Consider the following 23936-nt stretch of genomic DNA (forward strand, 5'->3'; position numbering starts at 1 on the left):
TTATTAACAAACAGTGAGCTATGGTGCATTAAAACCTCCAATTCTTATTTTATAACTAAACTTTGCGAGTCTTCAGTGAATTCACCTCTAAAGAACTGTTGCCAGAATAAACGTGTTTGAGTTTTGATAGTACTGCATTCTCCATCGCTAGGTATCTGCTTTGTTCTACACCGAGTCTCAAGATCATGTTTTCGGTTTGCAATAGTGAATTGGTGGAAATATTAACTTCTATATAATAGGAGTGAGATATTTACCATCTCAACACATATCTCAAACTAGTGATGCATCAGGGCAGTGGTTAATTAAACGTAAGAAATAGTTTGGACATCGTACCAATCACTGAGACAGCTGTTTCCATAACATCTATAAAAATACAGAGAATAAGAGCTTTGGGGATTAACAGCTGGTGGTTCAGGACTGTAATTAGGTGAGTCGGATCCCTAAAACTTGCTCTAACTCTTGTCTTCGTTGCTGCACCTAAAACACAAGAAACAAGCATTCAATATGTAAAATTATACATTTTCACACTTCTCTATCCATACGAGATAATCAATTCTCATTACGATTTTAGAACCATGTAATGCACATGACCAATCAGGTGAACAGCTGTTGACTTATGTACGACAACAACCAGAAAGCATTGCTGTGCTTCTTTTAGAACTCTTTATGAGACACTGCTGGTTAGAAGGGAAGGACCAAAAAGGATGCGTATACAGGTACAGGAAAGGACCCAGAATAAAGGAAGTGGGTCAGAGGAGGCAGAGCTTACTTTAAATATACTGCAAAAAAATATATTTAATTTTGCAAAAACTATACAAAATCGGTCATACACAATTACAGCTAATTATTTAGGACAAACGCTTTAAAATGTCTAAGTTGTGTTGGATATAAAGTGTTGATTTGATTAGCACTGGCATGCCATACTTTGAACTAGGAACAATCTAAATACATTTCCAGGTTAATGTCAATTTTACACCGGTCTTCTTAGCGTTTAGATCACTTATAACTAATATAAAGCCACTGTATTTAAAAAGAAACAAAAATGCAAAAACCTTGGAAATATAAAGATCATAATTGACTTTGTATATCCAAATTATATATAAACAAACTTTTGTAGTAAAGTGTGATGATTCAAACGGATCACTATAAACCAGAAATGAAATCACTAGGAAAAGCCCTACCTTAAAGAAGATGTGTCTCCCCACTGCCTCCTGAGCCCACGGCTGTTCATAAAATTCAGAGCGTCTTTCTTCCTCTGGGTTTCCCATCATATCGGTCATGATCTGAAAAAACACAGATTATTTATACCATACTGTAATCTACCCGTGTGCCACCAGAATTCACAAGCACCGGCTTCAGAGTGTCCAGGCTAGGCTTAGTAAGCTGTCACTCTACAAACTGTCCACAAGGAGGCAGTAGAAGAAGAAACACAAGCAGTGGACAGGATCTCCTGAATACTGTGCAATGCAGCATTGTAATGCAGTGTAGGCATTTCAAAGGGTCAGCACGTGACAGAGAAGATATCAGAAAACAAGTCGTTTTCATTGCTGTGGAATTACAAATATCAATTAAATAGCTGAAGACATGGGGTGTCCAATAACAGCACTTTGGTCTAAAAAAAAAAAATCCCCAAATTCACTATCAGGCCTGAAAGAGACTATGGGACTTGTAGTTTATCAATAGTTGGAGGCCGAGTTTGGACAGCCTCGTCCCGATGGGTGGCTGAAGCCATTAGCGGATAACAATGATGCAAAAATCTATGTTGAAACACTTGGATCAGATCTTTCCATCCCGTGTCTGTAATATATGACAATCGTGATAACATATCAAAACACAGCTCACCTTTAGGTCCCTACTCTGAGATTTCATCCAGTCTTGGATGAACTCCTGGGGGCCGTTACTAAAGCTCAGCATGAAATCCCTCTGTGTTTTTAGCTGGTTGATCGATTCGATGGTCTCGTGGATCTAAAAAGGCAGTGCAGCGAGTTAAATCACATTTCATTGACGCAGATGATACCAAGACAATAACCTTGGATAATGCAATGCTATAATGTAACAAGAGGTAGACACACAATCCAGTGATTTTACAACTTGCCCCTCGATAATCTTTGTACTTCATTCTACTAGCATAGATTCAGTTGAAGTGAAGGTTATGGAGAATGCAGAGTAATGCAGCGGTAGGACAGTCTGAAAATGTTTTTTTTACAGTGAACTGCATGCTTTTTACTGTTACTGTGCAAGACTGAAACTTCTATATGTCATACTAAAACACTGCCTTTTTTTTTATCATCAAAATGGAGTGTTGTCAAAGCTGCTACACGAAGAACTCTCCGAAAAACCGCTCACTCTTTAAAATAAGGCAAATGTGCTTTGAAAGTATGAAACCAAGCTGAATTGTATGCAAGTCGAATTTCAGTGTCCCTCATTGCTGGTTAATTAAACATAGATGATCAGAAGGTTTAAGGGTCTGATTCCTAAATTTTGGGTTGCTGGGAGCAAAAGCTAGCTCTAACCTTGGAATCCAGGTTGGCGATTTCCTGTTGGTTGGTCGTAGATGCAAGAAAGCTGCTCATCTGTGCTTTCAAGGGGTCGTCAACTTCAACATCAATGTCATAACAAGCTGTCTTCTTCTGGTCATTGGGATCCACGCTAAGAGAAGATAAAAAGGAACCTATAGTGATGGATTCAAGCAGTTTACGTGACTCAGTTATACTGTCCTTAGTATAACAAGCATTAATCTAAGCCTTGAGCACAAGAGTGGGAAAATAAAATAAAATTCTGCCTAGATCAGACTCACCTGATGGTGTGATTGATTATTATGGGATCTGGATGTTGCAAGAGGCTTGCTAGCTTCATAGGAATGTCTGAAAATCTCATGCGGACGCAGTTAAAGATCTGTGAAAGGAAGCATTGAGGAGGTTAATGGGGAGAATATTTATACACAAGTGAAGGAGAAATATACTAGAAAGAGTCACCTCTAAAAGAGATCTGTGTGCGACAGGGCATGTGTTAGTGGACTGTAGGAGTCACTGGAGGTTTAGCATTGTAGAAAGTAGTACAACAGATAATGAGAGGTTGATGGGAAAAAGGGCCTGTCTGAGATCCTACCTGTCTGAAGTAGCGGTTGCAGTTGATGTGTTCCTTCTCATGGCTGTCCTGCAGTTTGTTGGTCTTGATATACAGCCACAGAGCCTGCATTATGTTGGCACGAGTCTGAGTGGTGATACCGAGAAGACGTGCTAGACGGGGGTCCAACTTATACTGGGAAGGCTAAGAAATAATAAAAAAATAATAATAATATAGGTTTGTAAAGAAAGAATAAAAAATAAAAATCCTCCATTACACCTAGTATTTCACACAACAGTGGAGTGTTTGTGCAACCTCTTTACTCAGACATAGATACCCAACAGATGAACCCTAACTACTTGCCTGAGCAGACTATCACAATGGTCTGTCCTTTTCTAGTGAGCTTTGTATAAACCACAACTTAACCTGCATCCAGCTTAGAACTGCAGAATAATTACTACTTAAATAATTTTTGGTTTTCAGAATTCAGCAGCCTAGTTAAATAATGCTTTCCTCCATAAAGCTATCCCCTTTAGAGATAGAGGTACTCAGGACAATATCTGTGTTTTGTCATGCCTACAGAGCCACATTAAGAGTATATGCCTAGCCGCATCCTTCAACCAATTTGTAAACATAACTCTGGCAAAGTACACCAAAGATTCTGGTTTGTCGCCACTACACTTCTCCACTTACCTGGTGATCCAGCATTAGCAGTAGGGTACACTTCACATTCACATCTCCAGGTCGCTTCACTTGAAAACCATCTGTTTCCTGAGTGGTGGCCATTCTATGCCACTAAAAAAAAAAAAAAAAAAAAATACAGGTTAATCCTTACTTGGTCTCATAGACATGAACTGCTTGTCATCATAATATGGTTCTACCAAGTTGGAATTTTTAGATTTTATTAAAGGGACATTCTAGGAACCATGACCACATCTTTGGCGCTTATGGTGCCTAGAGTGTCCTTTTAAGTTTGTTAGATTTCGAATAAAGATTATTTTGTCTCACCTCCACCAGATGGTTGTCCGGTCCATACAACTCTTTGTCCAGTTCGATAACAAGGCTTTTAAAGAAGGATGAGAACTTTCTCTTCAGTTTGCCAGGCTAAGAAATTTAAAAAAAATATTGTATAAGACTCTAGAGCCATTCAGTGCAGCCAAAAGCCAAGAGGATTTCAACCAAACGCGAAAAACCAAACCATCATAAGTAGCTTAGCTGGACAGCAAAGTGTCCATCACAACCAACCCCCCTCACAACAATGACTATATACCGTCAACTTTGTCACATTAGGGCCAATATTTCACCTCCCACCATCCAAATGAAGATCACCCAACAGGTAACCAGTCCTCACAGCAAGACCCTGAAGCTATATTGAGCAGAACCAGCCATGAGTTTCTTATTTGTTGTAACCATTACCGTTGGTTGTTCACTCACATCTTCCAGTAGCTTCCCTTCAACCCGCAGCTCCCACGCGCTCACTCTCTCTCCCTCGTCCCCATCAGGTTTTCCAGGCGTGAACGTGTTTGAGATATAAATTCTCAGTTTGCGTTTTTGCTGTGAAGACACGGTCACATTAGAACACCATTAGCAATTCTGAATCACAGACGGAGTGGGTTCTGTCTGTCTCATTAGTAAAAATGGATTTAATTCAGCAGTAGCCCAGGGAATAAACAAATGAACTCCTCAGGAACACACACACGGTCACGGACAAGAAACGATCAGATGAGAAAGTTGCACATAGCTAAATGAATGAGATGTGGTGTGAAGTGTGCCCTGACAGCTGTAGGTATGACTAAAAGGAAAATACCTAGATTAAAATAAAGTAAAAGGAGGAAAATAGACAGGGTGACGATGGAGAAATTAAAACCTAGAAGATTAGAGGTCATCCCTATTGAGACAAGAGGCAATGGACAGGGGTGATTGTATGTAAAGCCCCCCCATCCCCCCCCCCCCCCCCGAGCCACTTACTCAAACTCAGGCCAACTTCCCTTTCCCTCAGGAGATAAAGCAGTCTCTTTGCAAAGTATGCATACACCAATTTGGACTCTAATCTTTGGTTTCTGTCCATCTAGTTCTAATTCCCCATTAACCACGTTCACTAGGATGCTACCTTCTTATAGGCCCTTAAAGGTCTGTGCAATTCCCTTGTTGCCACTCCGAGACCATTCTCCCTTTGTCAGTCGCAGACAATGTCTCCTTTAGCTTATTCATGTTAACCAGGCTAATGTATTGTCTCTTCACAGCATCTGTCTCCATCTGCCACTGATGGTATTTGTCATTATCCCTTTCAAGTTTATTACTGTGAACTGTATTGCGTGTGTTTGTATTATTTAATATTATTCTTGTCTAGCTAGTTTTAGGGAGAATAATTCAATGTCACGGGTTATAGTTACAAAGTAATAAATGCTGAAAGAAAATAAAAAAATAAAAAAAACACAAAAACAAAAAAAACCCCACAAGTCTATTCTTTAACAAAAAAGTGTTGGCACATTTGCAGAATTCTGGAGCAGAGGTTGTTTTCTAAATCTAGGATACACGTATAATCTATACATTATATATAAAATACTTAAAATAGGGAGGAGTAGTAATATGTTTGGCATCTAATCTGCCTGGTTCCTGTGATAGGTCATTTCGTGGTCTATCATCATCTTTACTCAGAGCTCAGTCTCACTCTGGAAGGACCTCATTATACCCCCCAATAACTTTAGCTCACAGTAGACTTTAGCTTTGCACTAGTACACTGCTAGTATAGTGGTAAAATAAATATAATAAAATACATGCACCAAAAACAGTGCACTCTCCTTACAACACAAATGTCATTGTAAGGTTTCCAAGAATAATATCCACCCACCCCTCCCCCAGAAATCATATTCTAGTACCCGATAGAGGTCTTCTTCTGTCCCTCTCAAACTCAGATGCTACATTTTCTGGTCACTCCCTGTCTATTCCTGTTAGTGTCCAATCAGGGCCGGCGCTACCCTAAGGCGGCCCAGGTGGCCGCCTTAGGGCGCACGGGTCCAGGGGGCGCGCTCTCCGGTGACCAGAAGGAGGAGAGCGCCATTCGCATTGCTCCCCTCCTGTCTGTCACTGCGTGGTGCGTGGCTGAGCGGGCGGAACGCTACTTACCCGGTCTGACAGGAAATGCAACAAACTGCTTCCTGTCAGACCAGAACAGGAAACCGGATCATTCGCCGCGGACCTCCAGCTCAGACACATGGATGGAGGTGCGGAGGGGTCAGTGAAAGGTACGAGGGGATAGGTACAGTTGGGAGGGGAGGGGGGCAATAAAAGATAAAGAAGGGAGAACAATAGTAAAAGGTACAAGAGGGGAGGGGTACAATAAAAGTTACAGGACAGGAGGGAGGAGGCAATAAAAGGTACAGGAGGGGAGAGGAAGGAGGCAATAAAAGGTACAGGAAGGTGGGGGCAATAAGAGACATGAGAGGAGGGGGGACAATAAAAGGTACAGGAAGGGGGGGCTATGAAAGGTTCAAGAGGGGAGACAATAAAAGGTACAGGAGGGGGAACAATAATACAAGGTAGAATAGGGGAGTGGGGGACAATAAAAGATACTGGGGACAACAATAAAAGGTACAAGAGGGGAGGGTGACAATAAAAAATACAGGACAGAAGGGGGGAAAGGGTATAGGAGGGTAGGGGTACAATAAAAGGTACAGGATGAGGGGACAAGAAAAGGGACAGGTAGGGAGGGAGGACTATGAAGGGTTCAGGAGGGGAGACAGTAAAAGGAACATTAGGGGGATTATGAAAGATACAGGAGGGGGGCAATGAAAGGTACAGAAGAGGAAGGGGAGACAATAAATGGGATGGGAGGGGGACTTTAAAAGGTACGGGGGGCATTGAAAGACACAGGAGGGAAAGGTCAACTATGAAAGCTTCAGGAGGAGAGGAGGTGAGGCAATAAAAGGTACAGGGGGACAATAAAAGGTACAGGAGGGGAGGGGGGGCAATAAAAGGTACGGGAGAATATTAAAAGACACAGGGGGGCTGGGGGGCACAAATAAACATACAGGGTGGACAAACACAAAGGGGCTGGGGGGGAGAGAGAGTCGCACAGAAGGGAGAGGGGTGGGGGGAAAGATGCACAGAGGGGCTGTGGGGGAGAACGACGCACAAAGGGGCTAGGGGGAGAAAGAGATGCACAAAGGTACTGGGGTAAAAAGACGCACAAATATGTTGGGGAGAAAGAGCCACATAAAAGGGTAGGGGGATGAAAGACACACAAAAGGGCTGGGGGGGAAGAAAGAGAAAGGCAAAGGGGCTATGGGAAGTAAAAAATACACAAGGAGGGTTGTAAGAGACACAAGAGAGATAAAATACAGAAACGGAGACACACAAAGGATAAAAGGGGGGGCAGGACATAAAAAAGGGATATAAAACACTAAAGGGGGTAAGTTAGTCAAAAGGGGGGTAAAAGACACACAGGTGAAGATACATTTTTTTTCGACGGGGAGGGGGCTGGCAAAATGCATCTTCGCCTGTGTAGTCAAAAATCCTTGCACCGGCCCTGTGTCCAATACATATAAAAGCATCAAGTTCTACACAAATTCTGTCATTTTTATAATGTCATGTCTGAACACATCAAGGAGCAGTCATAGATATCACGGTCATGTAGACATGCATCCAACAGTTTTGGATTCATATTCTGCAGTCTCAGGATTAGTCAAGGCTTGAACATGGTTTTAAATAATCATGGGGTTATGTAGGAGGCCTATTAATTAAATCACCATCTTAAGATATGAAACAGAGTCTTTGGCTAAAGAGACATTCTAATGTTAAGAATAAAATTTTCGGTTTTAGATTCTTCCCCTTAACAGAAAAGCATTGGGGACCTAATGTGCATGCACCACCAATACAATGCTTCTCCTAGGGCGGGTGACCCTGCAGGCTGGGAGCAGAGAGTGCAACAAGGACTTCTATAAAAAGCTTTGGTTTCTTTTGAAATCAGCACTTTCATAAAATAAGAGAAAGGGTACCAGCAGTTATTTTCAGGTAGACTAGCATTTCTTTACATCACATAAACAATGAAACACGTGATTTTTTATTTTTTTTTTCCTCCTAATTTTTTGGCTACTATTTTAACTATGCGGGCAAAGTGGAGCAGTTCTGAACATTGCTTTTGATTATTTATGGCATTCTAGTTTGGGTGTTTAATTAAAGGGACACTCCGGGCACCAATACTACTTTATTGCATTTGATAGGTTTTGGCCTCACGGTTTATGCTGTATTTATTTGCATGCTCAAATCTTTTTAGTGTCTGCATAAAGATAAATAAATGTTTTGCGGAACGCTGCACCACAAGCCTGCCCTTTTTAGCCACGCCTCCTAAACCCAGAAAAAAGACTTCCTCATCAAAGGTAGGTTTATGGTGCAGCATTATGCAAAACATTTGTTTATTTTGTGCAAAGACTATAAAGATTTGAGCATGCAAATACAAATGCAGCATATTAATGAGGCCAAAATCTATCAAATGCATTAAAGTGGTGTCCCTTTAAGCTGTAATTTGTTCATCCTCTCATTCAATGTCATCATTCTTACTGTGAGTGGCTTCTTGATAGCATCCTGAATTTCCATCCTCTTTCTTGCGATCGTCTGATCTAATTTTCGTTCGAATGCCAAGAGGTCCATGTAGGCCTGAGACTCCGGAACCAGCTCCCTGATCTGGAGAATGAAAAAAATAAAAAAATAAATTCACACATTAAATAGTGTTTAACCCCTTAAGGACACATGACGTGTGTGACACGTCATGATTCCATTTTATTCCAGAAGTTTGGTCCTTAAGGGGTTAATGCCTTGGACGGACAGTGCGTGATAAACATAAATATCAGACCCCCCTTACGGACAAAACCATAATTATAATAGACTTACTCTCACAATTGATAGTTCCCATTTAAAATCGGGGCAGCACACAGATCCCCTTCCTGGAACTACAACTCCCATGATGCTTTGTAGTACAGCAACTAAGACAGCCTGTATCATCAAGCATCATCGGGGATGTACTAAAAACAGTGGGAGGGGTATCTGTTGGCTACCACGGTCTAGGTAAATGTTTAATTTGACAATGTAGAACCTTTCTTACCCATCAGCTCACAGTGGTACTTCCTACGGGAGCTGGTCTATTTTTGTCAGGTCAGTTTTGTGACAATGGAAAGATTTCTAACTGATAAAGAACTGCAGCTCCTAAAATCCTCCTTTAGTCTAACATACATACTCTCCATTAGATTGTAAGTTCATGGGCTATCTAACTAGGCACTTTATATAAAAAGCTTCAATGGCCAGATCTTAGCTCACAGACAGGGACCTATTTACCTTTTGTATCCTTGTGTGTTTATTGTATGTTCCCCCTCCCCTCAATTGTATGTGGCTGCAAAATAGGTTTGTGCTGAATAAATGGCAGTAATAAAAGAAATAAAATGACAGGAAACTCAGGCAGTTGATTCATGCTCAGCACAATTAGTATGAGCGTGCCCAAAGAGGGAGATCAAAATGAAAGAGCAAGAAAGGTTGGCTATCCATATGGAGAGCAAAGGGAATTATAAATAACCCCATGTGTGCCTTTGTCTTCCAGCCTCCCCTCTTCCTAGGACATAGGACTGATATGGGTTGAGAGGATTGAGACCTAAAAGACACTGGTAATTACACAGAGTTCAAAGCTGCCGTGTGATGTAAGAAATGCAGTGGCAGGTAACCTACCCTTTGTGGCAGAATTTTATCAGCCATCTTTCTTCTCTTCACTCTGCAAGACCAGAACAGGACACAAATTAAAAACCATACACTCACTACAGGGGTGTTAGAAATATTTATTCCCCCCCACACCTCTCCATATTAAGATATCTGTCAGTACGTACTGAAGCATCGTTATCGCTCCATTCATCTGTGTATTAGGATAAGTGTCAGTACTTTTCTGCATCAGATATAATTTTGCTATTTTGGCTCAAAAATCTTGAAATTCAGTTCTAGCAAATAACTATTTACAGGTTGGGCAGGAGTGGCACAAACTTACAGAGTACAACTTAAAGCTGTTGTATACAGCAAACACAGACTCAAAGGAATCCATGTTTAAAATGGAATGAGGCAAAAAATGTGAATCTTTGTTAAACTAATTTGCATATGCCCACCCAGAATCCTTTGCGGTAGTAACATCACTGCAAATTTGTGATTTCTGTGGGAAAAGCAAGGTTTATGGGTTGACTGGTGTGTAGATTTTTGTTTAACATTATAATACACACACACACGAATCTTTCAAGGTAAATTTCATCTGTTGCTTTATTGAGCAATTACAAATTCACACGACGTTTCAGTCTGTAACATACTTTTTTTCAAGACAATCGTGTATGTGAGATGGATACTTTATATACAAAAAAATGCAGTGGTCCTATTTGGAGGTGAACAGGTGAAATGTAACAACGGATGAGAGTGATGTCATTAATGATGTAAACATGTTTGAATTACGTAATAAATTGAAGTTAACCCTATGTGTAACACTCTGATCTGTTGTTACATTATCCAGCTCACATACACAATTGTCTTGAAAAAAGTATTTTACCGACTGGAACGTTGTGTGAATTTGTAATTGCTCAATAAAGCAACAGATAAAAATTTACCTTGAAAGACTCCTGAGTGCTCTCTACTGGTATTGTATACAATTTGGTTGGAGACAGCACCGGAGACTTAAAAGACCGGGAGCATTGCGTGCTGGGACCTGGGAGACAGACAGACAGACACACACGCGTAACCTTCAGTAAAATGGCATTGCTGGCCCCCTTTCTAATAACATCCCACTTTCACATTGTTTTTTGCCTCTTTATGTGTTGGTAGTGACACCTACCCCCTCCTCTGTCCGGCTCCAGGCGGATGTCCGTGTGGGCCAAGAAGTCTCTTCCTGAAAGGCTCCATCAACATGGGGTTCATCCCAGGCCTGAGGGGAGACCCTGGACCATATGTATTTAGCATGGGGGATCCCACTGGCATTCCTGGCATTGGCATTCTACCTCCTGGGAGCATCCCTGGACGCTGGACAAAAAATAAAGAAGAAAATTGGGACAATATAACAAATTCTCCAGCGTGGCTATTGTGGGCTAAAAATGCAATTAGTTTGATAACCTGCCATACATAATTCCTGGTTTGGTAAATAAAATAAAAACATTGTATTAAACGCACAGATGTAAATGCAGTTTCATAACTCATTTAATGCATGTCATACGATCGACATGTAACAGTCTAACGTCTAACCTGCAAAGATACTTCCGATGTGACATCATTAATGTGCCTCTCCACCTTTTCATGAATATACTTTCATGGAAGAACAAGTCACAGACATCCATACAGTGAATGTAGAAGATTCCATTAAGAATCAGTTTAAAATTAGACCATTATCTGGGCTATTCACTAATGTGAGAATTGTTGTGAATTTCAAAAGTAAGACCAATGTAAATCGTACTGGAACTCTTCCAATTTCTCAGCTACTTTGTATTTCAAATGTTTAGCCTTAAAGGAACACTATAGTATTACCCTAACTATTTCGGCGTCTGCAACCCCAAAGCCCCCCCATGGTAAAGGTTGAGTTTCCTTTTCTCATTAGCAACGCATGTCTCGCCTTGGTCACCCCGTCTCATTGGCAGAGATCATCACGATGAATGATCTTTATGTTACCCAATCTAAAGCTTCCCAACAGGAAGGCATCCAGAAGCGGATATACATACACAGCAATCAAATAAATCTCTCTGAGCAGCATTTGACGGAATAACCGATTTTACTGGGTTATTCAGCAGAAGCGCCTCTAGTGGCCGTCTTGACAACTGCAACCAGAGGTGTGTTTAACCTTGCAATCATTAACATTTACATATTGCCAACGTTTTAGAATGCAGGGATAAAACCAAGGTCCACTGCACCCAGACACTTTATTGAGAGGAAGTGAACTGGGTGACTTTAGTGGTCCATTAATATTTACTCTGAATGCACTTTGTATTGCCCAAAATTCTAACTTCGATGAATAAATAATGGTTTCTTCACAACATACTCGCTGTACATACAGTTACAATATATTATAGGTTTATTTTAGGAGTCATATTTATATTGTGCGAATCATTGAATCAGATCCAAATGGGCTTAAAGGGACACTATAGTCACCTGAACAACTTTAGCTTAATGAAGCAGTTTTGGTGTATAGAACATGCCCCTGCAGCCTCACTGCTCAATCCTCTGCCATTTAGGAGTTAAATCCCCTTGTTTATGAACCCTAGTCACACCTCCCTGCATGTGACTTGCACAGCCTTCCATAAACACTTCCTGTAAAGAGAGCCCTATTTAGGCTTTTATTGCAAGTTCTGTTTAATTAAGATTTTCTTATCCCCTGCTATGTTAATAGCTTGCTAGACCCTGCAAGAGCCTCCTGTATGTGATTAAAGTTCAATTTAGAGATTGAGATCCAATTATTTAAGGTAAATTACATCTGTTTGAAAGTGAAACCAGTTTTTTCCCCCCATGTAGGCTCTGTCAATCATAGCCAGGGGAGGTGTGGCTAGGGCTGCATAAACAGAAACAAAGTGATTTAACTCCTAAATGACAGTGAATTGAGCAGTGAAATTGCAGGGGAATGATCTATACACTAAAACTGCTTTATTTAGCTAAAGTAATGCTTTCCTCAAAATGATAAGTTATGGGCAGAGGTCTAAGAAAAGCCATTACTACTGGACAAGAACGAATCATAAAACACAAAATGAAACATTTGAAAGTTGGACACAAGTTGTATGCAGACAATGCTAAGGAAAGATTGTGTCCTTCTGCCTATTCATTGCTTATGAAGGACCTTGAAAAGTTGCTGAAAACAGAATCTTAAGGTTTGCAAATAAAAAAAAGTGATGCACAGTAATACAGCAGTGCAGAATGCAACATTACTACAAAGGAATTTGGAAAAAGACTAAGGAAAACATGAGACAGCCACACATACAAAGGACACTAAAAGCACCATATCCCCTACAGTTCACTGTGGTGGTTATGGTGCAATTAGAATATGGGTACAGTCCTCTGGTTTTCTGCTACAGAGCAATTTGATGTAAACCGGGGCTCCCCCTTATCACCGATAGACTGCCCCCTCTGCTGTTGTGCTTATAGTGTTTCTCCTGCAGATTGAGCTAGCTATAAATGCTAGCACATATATATAGGCTACATTTTCTTGTAAAAGAGGTTTGCTTATAGCTCTGTGCAATTAAAGAATAGATGCAAACTATCACTATACTGCTGTTATGGGTTGGCTGGTCACCTACACGTTTTATAAAGTTTACATCGCTTATTGAGAAGAAAAAAAAAAAACACACACACACAAAAAAAACTTTGCACGCATTATGAAAGTTGTAAACTTGCAAGATTAACCATATCGGAGATCGTTCAGTGGCAAAGCAGACACTCAGATGGTGTGTGTTCAATTTGTACATAGTTGCCTAGCCTGAAAAGAGACAGGCATCCATCAAATTCAGCCTTTCTCCCATCTGTTTTTGCAGTTGATCCAAAAGAAAGCAAAAAAAAATAAAAAAATAGTCTTGAAGCGCTTCCAATTTTGCAACAAACTAGGGGAAACCAATTCCTTCTTGACTCCAGAATGGCAGTCAGATCTGAAGCGATAATCCCACGAATGAAAAAAAAGTTTTCCTGGAATATTGTGATTTTTGCAAGTATCCAATTGTTGTTTAAACATTTGTATAAACTCTGATAAAAACCACCTCTTTGGGAAAATACCTGGCCATCAAAATGGGGTAGTTAGACTTCATTAAATGTTACTTGGGAGCGGATAGATGGGAGCTGTAGATAAAACTAAAGAATCATGAATATGGATAGAATTTGAAAGATACGTTGTAAGCAACAACAGTAGATAAACAGAATACCAGAGCAAACAAACTACGTGATCTCTTTTTAGTCTAACTCCTCACACATCGGGTGAAGGGCCAGCCAATAGCAGAGCTCCAATCATTTAAAGGGTCTGCAAGGGGACACTGCTTGCATTGCGAGAGTGCTGGGACCAAAACATTTTTTTGTTGTTAACCTCTCGGCTTCCATACACGGGCTGAGTGACCAAGATGGAATTGGTCCATTAAATCCTTCCTGGTCATTTTATGGAATCTTTAGGGACACCCTTCCTGGTTAATTATTTGAAACCTTATTTTGACAGAAAAGTGTGTGGATTAAATCCTGAGCCCAAATTCAGATTGTTGGTAATTCTGTTCATTTTGTCTTCAAATTAGATGTTAGTATGAGAAAATAACAGCTTGCTTGTTTCTTTTATTTTCATGCCAATTAGAGTACTTATTTAATGCGTGTATTTTCTTCCCTATTTCAACCAAGATTTGACTTGGCCCAAAATGTGATATATTAATCGGTCAGCCCTACTATATATTTTGACTGAATAAGCATAAAAATAATACAAAAAGGACAGGCAGCTCTCTCTGAACTGTATTTAGGTTACAAAAAGTCTGCTGTCCAAAGCCAGACAAATAGTCGCAAACATTAAGTCTTTATAGTAAATCTCCTTAAAAACTCCAGAGCCAATCCCTGCCTCCACTCTTACCCACGACATCTCCTCACTTACGTCTCCCCTCGTCTCACCTCCCCTTTTCTTTTTACTTTCCACACCCCTACCCCCCACCCCTCCTCCACAGGTGCACTGTTTACCTGCCTCACCTAGCTGGAACGACCGGATTCCTCCTGTAGGCGTCAGATTATTGCATGCTGGGAGATGTCTGTTATGCTAAACTGAAACAGCACTTACATGAGTCACGTAACATCCAACTTGGCAGACAAGCATGCATTATTTTATTATCCCCATGTGGTATCCCAAAAAGAAACTTCTAACCCTCCAGCTATTTCAAATCCCAATATTTCCAGGCAGCGCAATCAGAGTCCACAGCAGTACGATTACCTCTCTTCTCTGTCTTGGTCCCTAAAGGCAATTTCTGTGTCATGAGATAGTCATAGGAGGTTGTCTAAGTAGATAAGACATCAAAAGGGATATCTGCTAAACAGTGACAGGGCTATTTACTAAACTCCATGTTGGAGTGATTTTCAATAAATAAAATAAAAATGATAAATACGCTGTTTTAACGTGAAATGTTCAATTTGGTTTTCAACTGACTACAATTGAGAGGTTAGTGAATGCACACGCTTAATATGTTCAAAAATTAAGGCCAAAAAAAAAATAAAAAATGTAATTAAAATGAAAGAAAACAAGTTTTGGAAAAAATTAGGGATCGACCGATTATCGGTTTTACCGATATAATCGGCCGATATTCGGTATTTTCGGCAATATCGGTATCGGCCAATAGGGATACCGATATTGCCGATAATACCTCCCAGGACCGCCAGGCTCATTACAAGCCCGGCGGTCCTGGGGGGGCGGGCAGCAAGCGTTTACTCACCTCCCAGCAGCTCCTCCAGCTCCCCAGTGTAAATCTCGCGAGACCCGCGGCCAGCTCTGACGGCCGCGGGTCTCGCGAGATTCACACTGGGGAGCTGGAGGAGCTGCTGGGAGGTGAGTAAACGCTTGCTGCCCGCCCCACTTCCCTCCCCTCCCCCAGCTAAGCCAATGCCACTGGACCACCAGGGATTAACATATCCCCCCTCCCTGGCAAGGCAACAAGCAGGGAGGGGGGGACAACAAAAAAATAAATGATAATTAAATATATATAAAAAAAAATTTAATATAAAAATTAAAAAAAAAACATTTTAATAAAAAATGCCCCCTCACACACACACACTATTATTATACGCATACACTACTAAAAAATGCCCCCTCACACACACATTATTATTATACGCATACACTGTATATAATTCAGTGTGTTTGTATATATAATGCAGTGTGTTTGTATAGTGTGTGTATATATAATGCACACTACACAAACACACTGCATTATATATACACACTGCATTTTATATACACACACACTGCATTATACACACACTGCATTATACACACACTGCATTATACACACACACTATACAAACACACACTGCATTATATACGCACACACTATACAAACACACACTGCATTATATACACACACACTATACAAACACACACTGCATTTTATACACACACACTATACAAACACACACTGCATTTTATACACACACACTATACAAACACACACTGCATTTTATACACACACACTATACAAACACACACTGCATTTTATACACACACACTATACAAACACACACTGCATTTTATACACACACACTATACAAACACACACTGCATTATATACGCACACACTATACAAACACACACTGCATTATATACACACACACTATACAAACACACACTGCATTTTATACACACACACTATACAAACACACACTGCATTTTATACACACACACTATACAAACACACACTGCATTTTATACACACACACTATACAAACACACACTGCATTTTATACACACACACTATACAAACACACACTGCATTATATACACACACACACTATACAAACACACACTGCATTATATACACACACTATACAAACACACACTGCATTTTATACACACACACTATACAAACACACACTATACAAACACTGCATCCACTACACACACACTGCACAAACACTGCATCCACTACACACACATACACAGCTCCCCTGTCTAAACACACTGCATCCACTACACGTGGCATGTATATTTTGTGCATTTACCTTTAGAAATTTTTTTTAATTATTTTCCAAAATGGTAAATGTACAGAATATCGGCAAATTATATCGGCTATCGGCCTGAAAGTTCACAGAATATCGGTATCGGCTCTAAAAAATCAATATCGGTCGATCCCTAGAAAAAATACAACAAAAGAACAATATCTCCAACTCAGCTAAGCTAGCTTTTTTGTCCAAATGTTGTATTTTTGCATTTCGGTTTGCAAGTTATTTTTTTCCACTAAAGAGCGAGTTATGGTGGGGTGAGAAAGCTTCAAAGCTGCGGGGAGGGGTGGAGAAAGGCAGTACAAAGTGAACACACATATTCTGTATTCAGAATATAAAACAGCTAATAAACTTTGGCTTGGTTTGCTATAGCGTGCAGCGGACACTTTAAAATGACGGTTGCAGGCAAAGCTTCAAAATGTGGTTTGGCAACGTTAATGATAAACAGACAAAAAAAAAAAAAAAAACGAAGGAGAAAACCCAGTGAGAACGGAAAAGAGACGGAATGAAAAAGAAATAAAGATAAGAAGGTTTAACCTTCTCGGTGTCAGATAGCAATGCGCATGTATTACAATACCCTGCACAACTTCAATCAATAAAGGGGGGGGGGTCAATAAGAATGGGGCCCCAACATGACAGGAAGCAATTAATGTCAGATGTTCGACTTGGAAGGTTCAGTAGCAGATTAAGGAGGTTAGAGTATGTCGAGAATACTTAGTTATTAAATTATATATATATATTTATCAAAAGATATTTCAGATAGCACTCTCAGGACTCTATATCTCTATCAGCTGTGACTGAACTACAACTATCATTCTCAGTCTATACTCCAAGCCAGATGGACTGCCTGTCTAAAAGGCCGAGAGGATAAATAGTTGTAGGCCCATCTCCGTTGCCCAGCTCTTGAATAGAAGGAAGAGACAGGAAACATCAAAACTCAAATTCACTTCCTCTTCATTTGCCAACTTGACTAGAGTGAGCTTGATATCGCAGGCCTTCCGGACACCCAGCTATCTCACCAACATCACTCCATTGATTTATTTTGTATTCATTTTTACCAATCTAGTAGATATAATGCATATATTTATTTCTGCATTTTTCCAAATGCTGATTACCTGCCCCCCTTGTCTGTGCCTGGGGATACACCAGAGGCTTCCCATCGAGAAGCCTCTGCAATGGGGCTGCACTCCATTAGCAGTACAGCAAATTGAGAAGGGGGGGGAGGAAGGCAAGCGGGCTCTAGCAAGTGCTTTGTGTGCCTTAAGTGTTCCTTTAAGCATAGTATTTACTGGTATCTCATTCCATCAAAATACGTGAACAACTCTACTCCCTCTGCCTTTCTCAAGACCTAAGAAATTTCATTTCTTTTATCAGATCATATTCTCCCTGCTCCACTTCTGTAGAAACAATTTCATGGTTAAATCGCTCATGGGTAAACTGTTGTGCCTTCAAAAGAAATGACTAAATTTAGGGCAAAAAAAAAAAAAAAAAAATTCAGTACGCCTAAAAATTAAGATTCACTTGGAATTAACGGAACATACCAAGCACAATAATCACTACAACTCCCTGCAGTGGTTATGGTGCCACAGGTGCCCTGGCATGTCCCCCGGCCCACTGAAAGTAATTTAGAATTTATTTTTTGACGGTTTGACTTCTGACCTTGGGTCTGCTGGTCAATGCTCCCCAACATGACTACGAATGTCAGAGAGCCAGAAGTTCCTAATCAGGAACTTATGTTAGCTCATGTCACTCCAGGCTTTATTTCAAGAGCTCCAATAGACGATCCTGCTTAGGAACTTCCAGCTCTTCGGCATTGGGAGTGCCTTGTAATCACATCCTCCCAAACCTAGTGCAGCTTCGCAAGGAAGCAATCATGGGCAAGCTGTTTTGTTCGGTTTAGGAACTGTTAAATGCAGTCTGATCTCTATCTGCCCAATCAGGCCCCATAGCATTACTTGACCCAAAAATTGGCCCCAGAGCTTGACCAGACACCTAAATCGAGCACGAGTTTTAGTAATTCTGAGCCTGCTTCCCCAACCCTTTAGATTGTTAATGCAAGGCTCTCAAAAACTACTCTTTAAATTGGATCTGTCCTGAATATATCTGGCGATGTAAATAGACTAAGAACGAGGAGGATTGGAGAACAATTTATGTATATAGTGAGAAAAGCAAATAAATAATGATGAGAGAGAAAATACATTGGATGAAGACAACAGCTTGAGTCATTGCCACTAGAGAGTAATAGAAAAAAGATTGCCAGAATAAGTTGCCTGTTGTAGACATATCTTCTACAAAAGACGTATGTCAGCCAGAGCTGGGTTGGCAAACTATCAAATGTCCTAGCTACGATCACCTGATCCACAATGCCTTTCCGGATGTAAAATTAATTCTTTAGGTTTGAGGGCAGCTTATAAAAAGTAGCAGGAGGGAATTGATTCTTTAATCAAATCCCTTCCCTTAGGTGCCGTTCTTCATTCATCGATTTGCATTCCTACGCATTATGCAAAAAAAAAAAAAAAAAAGCACTAACATAGAACGTATGTGTGTGTCCAGGAATATATAGTGGGTCTGCAAACCCTAATTCAAACCCATCACATAACAGGAAGTTCACAAATGGCATCCTTAATAAATATACTACGCACAGGTTGCTTAAACACCATAACAACTTTGCATCACTACATTGGTTACAGAATAGAGAGTACTCTGCCCCCCGCCTCCTTGTCCAGGTTAGCTAATAGCTACAGCAGTTTGGTTTGACAGATTACACCACGCAGCCCAGTTTACAAAACAGTATGTTTGCTATTAGCTTACTGAACCAAAGTCACCCCATGTCCCAAGAAGAACTGTGTCGGAGAGTCAAAACTACAAACCTCACCAGCCCACGACAGACCATTACAGTTTTACATAAATAAACCATGGCAAATATGTAAAAATAATAATAAACAAAAAATAAACTTGCCTTGGAACTCATAAAAAAACAAGGGGATGGGGACGTTTTCTGCGGATGCTCCCCCTTAAATGTCTAAGTAACATCGCACATGCCCAAACATAGGGGGAGATTTATTAGAAATGCAAAAGTGAATTTAAAATTTAAAACGGAGATCACATGGAACTCTGGAGAAGGGTGGAGGTTTGAAGAATACTTTTTTTTTTTTGTCGAAAGGATATGTAGATAGATATAGTCCTATCTATATGCTACACCTGTCATTAAGGAAATCAGTGAAATAGATAAAATGATATAGCACATTTTTATTTTTGTATTTAGGTTTTGTCATTTTCCGCGCTGTTTGTTTGTAACTAAATGGACATGGGGTTTCCATCTGTATACTGTTCACAGAAAAGGTAGCAAATGGGAAGCTATGTGAAATGTGATATATATTTTTTTTTTTTAAACATATGCTTGTGAAACTAATTCTTTGAATTAAATGTTTTATTTTTGTTACCTACAGTACAAGTGTATGAAGAATTTGTTGATGTGCCTTTTATTTCTCATCTTGTTAGAACCTTATCTACAATATGTCTCTAGTTAAACACTACACCAGAGAGGTAGGCAACCTTCAGCACTCCAGAAGTTACAGACTGCATCTCCAAAAATTTTATCAATGAACAAGGGAGATGTAGTCAAGAACATTGTACCAAACATTGCCTATCCCTGTACTACATATTAAACCAGGATCCTGTTTAAATATTTTATCTTCTATTTCCTTTTTGTTAAGAGACCCGGAGAAGCCAAACATAAGGGAAGGTTGTGGTTTTGAGCGTTGTCCACAATTGGGGGGGGGGGAGGGAGGGGCGGGGGGGACTTAACAGGTATTTTTGAGTTTATAAAACATCTGTCCTGGAGTATTTTTTTATTTTTTTTATCTTTGAACCCCAAAAATTTTAATCTGCTTAGAATCTACACAATTCACATTTTAGTGATTAACAATGTCGAGTTAAAGAGACAAAATCATCTACACCCAATATTTTCGGGTAGTCTGCATTTTAAATCACACACAAATAAGATGATGAACAAAACAGATGATCTGTGTATTTCTGGGTTTGCCTGGACCACATGGTTTTCCTGTACACATATCATGTCATGTTGTATGCAGCGTTCATATGCTGTTGCAGCAAGGAACATTTGACAATTGTAACTGTAGCAAACAAGCAAGGTTCCTTTAAGACAGAGAAAGAAAGATAAAAAAAAAAAGAGACATTTTAAAAACTCTGATTCAATTTCCTGTGTGGTAAACCCTCTCGATCAACTGAGGTTCAAACAAGTCCAGACATAGCAGTAAAATGATGAGGATGAATGACTCTGTTTAACGGATTTCCATTGAAATTAATCCTGTCGCTACTGCCACTTGGCATTCTGGGTAACAGTCACAGCAATTACACATTCTCGACCAACATGGTTCAAATGCACACACACACACACACACACACACACAAACACAAAAAAAAAAAAAGTAAAAAAACAGACAACAATACAAAACCCACAATGAAACTTACCTAAAACTCGGGGCAGTTGCTCTGCCTCTTCTGAGATTATCAATCCGGATAATCTCGGGTTCAAGCAAATGTTTCATAGAGAAGCACTGGGGGCCCTGAAAGTAAATACCTTTGGTTTTCAAAGGTTTTCTTGAGAAATTGCCTCTAGTGGCAGCCAGCCTGAGAGCCACTAGAGCCATCGTTTCAGACAAATCTAAAATAAACGTTGCCTTTTCCCACAAATGGCAATATTATGCATTAGAAAAAAAAGGAAAATTATATTCCAAATCAACTTCAGCGAGATGATATGGTTTTGGTGCTTAGAATGTTCCTTTACGAGACAGGATAGGATCTCAGAAAAATGTATAGATGTAATGTACATCCTGCCTAAATGTTACCCTATTGCTCAAATTACCTTGCAATCTAGGAGAAAAACATTCAGATTTGCCGCAGCAGATATTTTAGACAAATAATAAAGCAATTTAAAATAAATATTTTAAAGGAACTCTCCAGTGCCAGGAAAACAAACCAGTGTTTTAAGAACCCGAAAGTCCCTCTAGTGTCTGTCTGATAGACAGCCACTAGAGGAGGACTTAACACTGCAAGGTAATTATTGCAGTTTATAAAAACTGCAATATTTACACTTGCATGGTTAAGGGTGATGGGACCCAGACCATTCCAATGGGCAGAAGTGGTCTAGGTGCCTGGAGTGTCCCTTTAACCCCTTAAGGACACATGACGTGTGACATGTCATGATTCCTTTTTATTCCAGAAGTTTGGTCCTTAAGGGGTTAATGCTAATCTCTGGTAAGGCACAGAGCTTTGGGTGTGTAAATGTGGGTTGAAACTGATGATTGGGGGAAAAAAATAAAATTTAAAATAGTTTACTGAATAAGCCCCAAAGAGTCCTAGTACTATACAGATCACATTAAACTGTAGTTGTAATGGTGCCTGGAGCATCGCTTTAAAAAGGTCCTTGAATCTGCCTTTGGTTAGAGGCTAGAGCAATTAAAATGCCTTTGAGAAGGGTCAATAAGCATCAATTATAATGAATATTAAGCAATTCTACAGTTAATCAGCAATTAAGAATCCCAATTAACAGGCAATGATGGAAATAAAGGTTTTGAATCAGTAACAGTTTAAACGAAGGATGGAATGTACAAGTAGGTAATTAAACGTAATAACACGGGCCCAATACGAATGTTTAAAAAATAAATTAAATTTAAAAAAAATAATAATAATAATGTTTGGCCATAAATGGAGAGCAATGAATTGCTTAACATTGTGTAAGAACTAGAAAAATCAATGTTTTAATCAACATTTTGTGATCAGTAGCTGTATACACGAGGCAGCTGATAAATTGGAGTCTGCAACTTAGAGACGAGAAAAAAAATGTGACAATAATTAAAGAAATTCTGTAGGCACCTACGGTTGAAGAATACATCTGGTAGCATCATGCCAAAACGTCTACAAATAAACATTGGGCTAACTTTCCGATAGAAAGTGATATAAAACTATGGTATGTATATATATAAAAAAAAAATAAGACTGCAATCATGAAAGGAGAAATACAAGTTGTCCATTATCACCTATTCTTTGATAGCTTTAGATCCAATTATAGGGTTTATCTATCCCTCCGGGGATATAAAAAGGAATACAATTGCGACCCCACACCATTAAATCCACAGGCTTTGTGGACGATCTTGTACTTTATCTCTCAAATCCTGGAAAATCCCTATTGAATACGATTGCCCTTTTTGAAAGGTATGGTCCGATAACAGGCTAATAAATCAATTGGTATAAAATTGACAGCCAAGAGACTGGACCCAGGCCCACCAATAATTACTGGCACCAACTCCCCAAACACGCACAACCTCACATTTTAAATCCCCCCTCAAATGTCCATTATATACAAAATCAATATGACACCCCTTTTGACAAAAAGTTAAACACCTTACCAATACTACTCTCACGACCAGATGAGAAAACTTGCAATCAAATCTTTTTCACATTTCTTTGGAAGCAAAATGTCCAAGACTAGCAATGGACAAACTCTCTCAAACCAGATTTAATCTGGGTTTAAATATCCCAAACGTAAAATTGCACACTACCGCCACACCCTAGACTGGATAAAAAGGATCAGGACAATTTACAGTAGTACAACTCGCAACTACCACACATCCCGTATGTCTCCCTCCAAGAGGAAGCACGGGAAAACCCTTGATTGGCATTCACTATTAAAACATGGAAATTGGGGAGACAGCTCCCGGGGTTTCCATGGCAACACACAAGATTTATCCCCTTTCTACGTAACCGGTGTTTTCAAAATGGGGAAGCCCAAGACCCTTACCACTCCTGGGAAACTGCAGGCCATACCAAAATATAGAATTTTCTAGACAAAAGCATATTTACAGACACATCCTAATAGGTACGATTCTTTCACATCTCAGCTCGGAAGACTGGAACCATTCTAAAGATTATCCACTTACACAATCAACCACTTCACCCTACTCAATTAGCCCACTTTACTCCTAAAAATCATACCTAACCTAGACTACATGACCATACAAACCGGGTTCATCAAAGTGAGATAACACACTTTCCAATATTAACGCATGAAGTACTCATTACAACGACCATCAAGCTGCTTAAACTACTCCCAACAGCTTCCTACCAGGAAATTCATC

At 39.8% G+C, this 23936-nt stretch overlaps 1 protein-coding gene across 2 annotated transcripts in view; it reads right to left on the minus strand.

Moving 5' to 3' along the window:
- Window positions 1-23936, minus strand: part of SMARCD2 (SWI/SNF related, matrix associated, actin dependent regulator of chromatin, subfamily d, member 2) — a 32685-nt gene continuing 8749 nt past the window's right edge. For both annotated transcript variants that reach the window (XM_063459378.1, XM_063459379.1), the window contains exons 3-14: window positions 10916-11100; window positions 9781-9823; window positions 8626-8748; window positions 4501-4620; window positions 4075-4170; window positions 3760-3861; window positions 3109-3270; window positions 2798-2895; window positions 2514-2649; window positions 1843-1965; window positions 1182-1283; window positions 1-477 (exon numbers count right to left, since the gene is read on the minus strand). In XM_063459378.1, coding sequence (XP_063315448.1) covers window positions 424-477; window positions 1182-1283; window positions 1843-1965; window positions 2514-2649; window positions 2798-2895; window positions 3109-3270; window positions 3760-3861; window positions 4075-4170; window positions 4501-4620; window positions 8626-8748; window positions 9781-9823; window positions 10916-11100 — 1344 coding nt within the window. In that variant the 3' untranslated portion in view covers window positions 1-423. The remainder of the gene's footprint in view (window positions 478-1181; window positions 1284-1842; window positions 1966-2513; window positions 2650-2797; window positions 2896-3108; window positions 3271-3759; window positions 3862-4074; window positions 4171-4500; window positions 4621-8625; window positions 8749-9780; window positions 9824-10915; window positions 11101-23936) is intronic.

The sequence above is a fragment of the Pelobates fuscus genome, chromosome 6 (genome assembly GCF_036172605.1).
Source record: "Pelobates fuscus isolate aPelFus1 chromosome 6, aPelFus1.pri, whole genome shotgun sequence".
Taxonomy (NCBI): domain Eukaryota; kingdom Metazoa; phylum Chordata; class Amphibia; order Anura; family Pelobatidae; genus Pelobates; species Pelobates fuscus.